The following is a 6,477-nucleotide window of genomic DNA, read 5'->3' as shown; positions in this document are numbered from 1 at the left end:
TTCATTAACACCAACCTTCATTAGTTATGTAAATTAACAGGCTCAATTTAAAGCCCAACGGTCTGTTCGTATTTCAATATCGCATAAAGGAACGGTCCATTCGACAACATCTCTAATAAAATTCGTTGTGATACTACATTTAGTTTCATTCCCTAGGGGTCTAGTCCCGTCCACGAGACTACGGGACAATATGCTCGGAATTGACTTCGGGATTGGAGACAACTGTACCATTATTGACATATAATGCTCTTGTGGTACAAATATTTGAGGGTAGCGTATTTGTTATTTAATGTAAGCATTGACATTAATTCATTGCCTTATCTATCCAAAATGGAATGAGAAAGTTTTATGGTATAATTTAATTCATTATTATAAATGCAAACGCAAGTGCTATTTTTGAAGATATGAAATTATAATAAACTAGCGTTTGCCCGCGGCTTCGCCCGCGTGATTTCCCACGGGAGCAGTTATTTTTCCGGGATGTAATGTCCTTCTCCGTATTTCAAACTATGTATGAAAATTTTAAAAAAGATTGGTTGAGTACATAGAGCGTGAAAAGGTAACAAACAAACTTACTTTCGCATTTATAATATTAGTTAGGATAAAATAACTGCCTAAAATTCAGTAAAATGACGAGATGAAACTGATGACGAGATGTGTTTTGAGGTTCTTCAAATATTTCATTAACGAAGTCTCCATCAAGAGTATTAAAATTGACAAATAACAAATTTGTTACATTGATCTTATTATATAATATATTCCTAAGTGTCTAGACCACAAACCACACAGCATCCAGAATCAACAAAAGAATATTGTTGAGAACGTTGTTATTAGCCATTAAATTAATGAATTCACAAAAGTGTTTCTTTTCTTTCTACTTTCTTTCTTATAATATTATGCATAGCAAGGTGAACCGTTAAATCTAGAATATATAGAAAAACGTTTGTTACTTGTGTATTTTGAGGCGATTGACTACAGACGTGGCCGAAACACAGCGAACCATTACGTCGTTGTCGGTTGTCGTCGTGTCACATTTTTTATTTAAAGTATTTTAATTACCATTGAATTATATTAATTAAAGCATTTTAACTCCAGAAAAAGTGTCGTTACCCCTTTTCATTTTTAAACGTTATATAGTTGAAGAACTAAATAATTTAGTTTGTCAGTAGTGGCAGAAAGGTCATAGTAATGTCTGATAACACTCATAAAGTTTGCTGCACATAAGCTCAGGTAAATTTACAATTATTTGACGTTTACTACATTTTCTATAATAAATGGATTGACTGTAACAAGGAACTAAGCTGCAATATGGATTATCCACATTCACCGGTAAATTTCGGTAACATGTTCTGATCTGTAATAGGCAGCCAATCCTATTGTGATCATAAATGAGATAGTCTATTAAGGTTTTATTTCTAAGATGGTATTGGCTGAAGCAGGATTATATCCTTTATCGTGTAGCTTAGGAAATTGATGATACTTCCATTAATATTTAAGTACAGAGAGAAAACCAGCATTGTGATTTTTATTTTTGAGCAGCACAAAGTTTGCAAGGTGTACAGAAATGATTTTTGGTCCTTTTGCTTCCCTTTATCAATCTTTTCCATAATTATTTATTTACCAAAAGGTATAAATTGATTTTCTTAGTCTAAGTGACTTAAATAAAAATCTATTTAAGTATAAAATTTATTGAAACACAATATTCACCTTTGATTTCCACGCTAGAACAACTGTCAATGTCAATTCGTATGGTTAAATTTTCATTAGGATATAGATGGTTATTTTTGCATAATATGCTTCATTTTTGCCATCACTGTATGGTAGTAGTCTATAGGGTATTTTATTTGGTATTTTACAGCTTTTATTTAACTTGCAATGTTTTATACAACAAATATAAATACAAAAGTCAATTAGTGGTTATCATTTTCTGAGCGAGCGTAGATGAGTAAACTCCAAGTACAGCAAAATAAAGTGCATTACTGCATTTTCCTGCAAATTATGCATACCGCTTACCTATAGTCTATATAGTCAAGATCAAGACAAAAAAAAATATATTGTTTCAACAAATAATATTATTTTAACCTATTATTTCAAATCTACGAAGCGGTTTAATGTAGAGATATTTACTAAAAACATATTTGCATTGTTTAAAATCCGTGGAAGGAGAAAGAGATCCATTAATTGTGAGATGAACTATAAAAAATGAACGACCCACCAAATTGGCTAATCAATTTTGTTTAGAATTAATTGATGGTAGGGTTCAGATGTGAAGCTTGTTGTTACTTACAAGAATAGTAATAACAAGAAATTATTTTAATGAAATAAAATATAATTAACATATTAATGAAACTCTTGAAAATACGGTATTTTCCTATTTTTTGTAAGTTTTTCTTTTTTATTTCGCCAAACTTATACTTACAAATAATAGTACATTAGGTAGACATCAGGCAGGCAGTCGGTTATGAATCACAGTCGAATTTGCCAATCATTTACGCTGATCCCAAGCTTCGCGGCGTCACACCCTCTAATGCAACGAAGAACTTGCGAAAATGACAAAATCGCGATCTTCTTTTCCGTGTCGTTTCACGGTTTTGTCTTTGTAAGACTGCTCGAACCTAGTTCTACCGACAGACCCATTTGTGGTCTTTCGGAAAATCTAAACTTATTCTTAAAAAATGGAAGATAAGATAATTTATCCACTTCTCATTTTTATAAAATTATACTGAATAAATATAATTTTATATTCTAATCTGAATTTAACCATAATTTGTGATGTGGAGAACTTTTATGGGATTTTTCCCACGGTTGAGCTTAATGCTACGTGGAATATTGTGGAAGGATAAATAAAACAATTTCGTAAAAACAGAATAATTTAAGTCATCATCACAATTCGCATAGAAAGTTAAAACACTACCTTACATACATAACATAGTGTACGCGCTACGTAATAATCCAACTTCAGATGAGTACAGTCAGTTACAAATTTAATGCTATTGAGTATACAGTTATTATAATTCATATTTATTTTTATATTGCCATAAATACAAGTACTTTACATTATTAGAAATTCAGTTGGTATAATTTTTAGAATACTTACAACATTTTTGTCACTCACTGTACACGATTCTATATATTGAAACAAATTTTATTTTTCCTTAAATTCGGTAATTTTAATAATGCTTTCTAATATATAACAATATTTTATTGCACTATATACATGAGATTCAATAAATCATTAGACTTTTTACAACAGATGCAATCACTTCTTGTCTTATAACGTTGTCATAAAATATATAATATAATTAATTACATTATTTATTATTACAATAAATTGTACCACAGCTAGTTATGGTTTAAAATATGAAGAGTTATTTTGATAACAAATCATTAACTTCTTTGGCTGAATTAAACAATTCGAAATTAAAACATGAAAAAATATATACACACTAAAGCAGCAGCAGTTGTCATAAAAAGTATAAAAAATATCCATTAATTACACAAGCAGTTAGAATATTCTTCTTATTATGATGATAAGTTCTTAATTGAGCAACAAATAAATTGAGATCATTTAAATGCATAATTTTGCTAAAATACGTGCATACAACCGTTGGTGTACATTGCTTAATTTTTAAGTGAGCTATGCATTGACAAAAATCAAAGGTAAGCAATGTACGGCAATTATCCGCAAAGTTTTGACATGACATTGACAAATGATGCCTTTTGGAAGATAACTGAGCATTTCTATATTATTTAGAATTTAATTCTACAAAATGATAAATTTTATCATAAATAAGTACATTTAATTATTTGAATAATTATACACAATATTCTGTGATATGGTCAGAATTATTTGGCGAGTCATTATACAACTACCTTATCAAATCACGCAGTGCAACTTCTGTCCAAACTGACAGACAAATTACATGATAATACTGATTTTATTAATTACTACTTATACGACTAATAAATCTGAGGAAGGGAATTATTTCTATACTAAAAAATAATATTGGACGGAGAAAGCCAACTAAAGAGCGAATCCAAATTTATAATACTTGAATAAATAATGCCAATGCCAACTAAAATGTGAAAATGGTAAAATGATTTTTTTGAAAGTATCAGGGTACTAAGATTATTTATTTGGTGTTACTCCATGATGTTAATAAATATCACTTGACTAATAAGTATTTTACACATGAAAAAAATAATATACAATTAGGTACATAGGTAGACAATTTACATTTTTAAATTAACATTTTTGTGTAAGGTTGTACCTTTATGTTATTTTACAGCCATAATTATTTTTTCTAAAAATATTTAAACATTTTAAAATTAAAATAATCACAACCTTAAAAGAACTAAAGCTTAATAATATCGTTTTGGCATGATTAAATTTATTTTGATTATTATAATACTGATCATTGACTAGAATTATTTATATTTTTACAAAAGCGCAAAGCATTATAAATTCATTTAATTTTACAATACTAATATTTTTTCTAATTAATTTACTTATTTTTAGCGAATTAAATTATGAATATATTTTTGCTACGTTTACTATCTTATGATATTGTTATTATTCATTAAACTTGCATATGATATGCTCTATCAATCTAATATTAGTATGCACATGACGTAAATAACAATAAATTAATACTATCATTGCAAAGTATATTAATTTACAATTTGGTCGTCTAATAGATCTCAAAAGTTAAAAAGTTTCGTTGTCTCAATATTTGAGTAAGAAAAATAAAGTCCGATAAATATACGAATAATTTGCCAAACAAATAAATATATGTATACAATTATCTAGATTAGCGGTTACTCAAGGCTTGGTTCGCGGTAAAAAGCAACAACTCTCAGATTATTTGCACACAACACATACACACTTTCATCTTCGCGAAAAAACAAATGTGGTAAGATCGCTGGAAACCTGTGTAATGTAAAAACTTGTCCCATCTGTCCCATTTGTTAAAAAAATCAATCGATTTAGCAAACTTTATTTTTAATACACATAATATCAAAATTATGTTTGAGATCTACTGAGTGAAGACGACCAAATAGTCTAAGGGCTAGGTGCCACATTTCAATATCTTCCGGAAGGCCTTTCGGAATTCAGGGTTGAAGATGGTGTAGATGACAGGGTTGAGGAAGGAGTTGATATAGCCGAGCCAGGTAGTGAGGATGAAGGTGGTCACCCCTGGCGAGAATGGCAGATCGAACTTGTCACAAATAGCACCGAGAACGGAACACGTGAAAAATGGCGCCCAGCAGAACAGGAACACACCTGTAATAAAAAAATATGTGTTAGAAGCAAAATCATCATCTGAGCATGTTTCCCGATGCATTCACGGACGCTTAAAAATTTTTATCTATGCCTGATATCAACCCCATTATGAGAACCTTGTTGCAGGACAGCTTTCAGCAGTCAAGGATTTTAATCCCTTCGCCTTTATCGCGTCGTACGACTTTAATTAGAGGATTCTGGTACTAGCTATACGCCGCACGCAGAAATTAATTTAATATTGGTATATAGCAACTATTTTAATTATTTTAGAATCTCAGATGCACCGCTATGTCAGCAAAGGATTGCTGGAAGAAGTGCTTTTGTGATAAATCTGCTTTTGAGCTCATTTACGTTTGAATACCTAGTTAATGTTTCTTCTATAAATTATATTAGTTCATCTATTTTAACTATCTATTCAGTCTAAATTGAGATTCGATATTTTTTGCTTGTTTATCCCCTGTGTGTATCCCGTAAGATGAAAAAGTGATAGTGAAGTGAAGTAAAGTGATATTCATCCAATTTAATTTATTGCTTACAATGTTTCTGAAAAATGTTGGCAATACAATGTCTTAAAGTAATGTAGACGCAATACACTATAGAGTAGAGGCTTTATCAAGGTTACGTACCATGTACTTGTTAAAAATATTGGTACTTAAATATAACTTTCATGTATTTCCAAAGGTATTCACTGGGGATTACGACTAAATTTACACCACCGATGCCGACGTGAAAAATGTGGGTCGTTGCGTTGAGGGACGAATTTTACCAAAGTTATTGAAAGTCGGTCTGTACATGCATTCAATGTTGATCAAAATATTTCATAATTTTTTATAATATATTCTATATTTCATGTGTGTTACAGATGATTATCAAAAATTTTATTTATCTTATCATTAATTTCATAGAACATTATGCCAATAACAGGTAATAAATTAATTTAGTTTAATTACCTACTTGCGAATTTGTGTTGAATTTGAGAATTTACATGTTTCACTACAGTGTAGGCACGATATATTTTCAGTACTTTTGTAAAAGTTTTTTCGTAGTAAATAAGTTTATATTATTCCAAACACCTGACCGTTTCTTTGCAACTAATAAATATGCTAGCGTAAGGTTTTTATACGAAATTAAATACGGCCATTGCTATTTGGGAAATTGAGACACATAGAAAGAAATTCAATAAGATAAAGGAA

General features: G+C 30.1%; 1 protein-coding gene across 2 annotated transcripts in view; it reads right to left on the bottom strand.

The window, feature by feature from the left end:
* Nucleotides 1-2,876: 2,876 nt before the first annotated feature.
* The window catches only part of LOC128674461 (dopamine D2-like receptor), a 155,513-nt gene continuing 151,912 nt past the window's right edge, over nt 2,877-6,477 (bottom strand). For both annotated transcript variants that reach the window (XM_053752982.1, XM_053752983.1), the window contains exon 9: nt 2,877-5,284. In XM_053752982.1, coding sequence (XP_053608957.1) covers nt 5,070-5,284 — 215 coding nt within the window. In that variant the 3' untranslated portion in view covers nt 2,877-5,069. The remainder of the gene's footprint in view (nt 5,285-6,477) is intronic.

Source organism: Plodia interpunctella, chromosome 12 (assembly GCF_027563975.2).
Source record: "Plodia interpunctella isolate USDA-ARS_2022_Savannah chromosome 12, ilPloInte3.2, whole genome shotgun sequence".
Classification (NCBI taxonomy): Eukaryota; Metazoa; Arthropoda; class Insecta; order Lepidoptera; family Pyralidae; genus Plodia; species Plodia interpunctella.
Note: the sequence above shows the minus strand (reverse complement) of the source record. Positions and strands in the feature narration are given on the sequence as shown.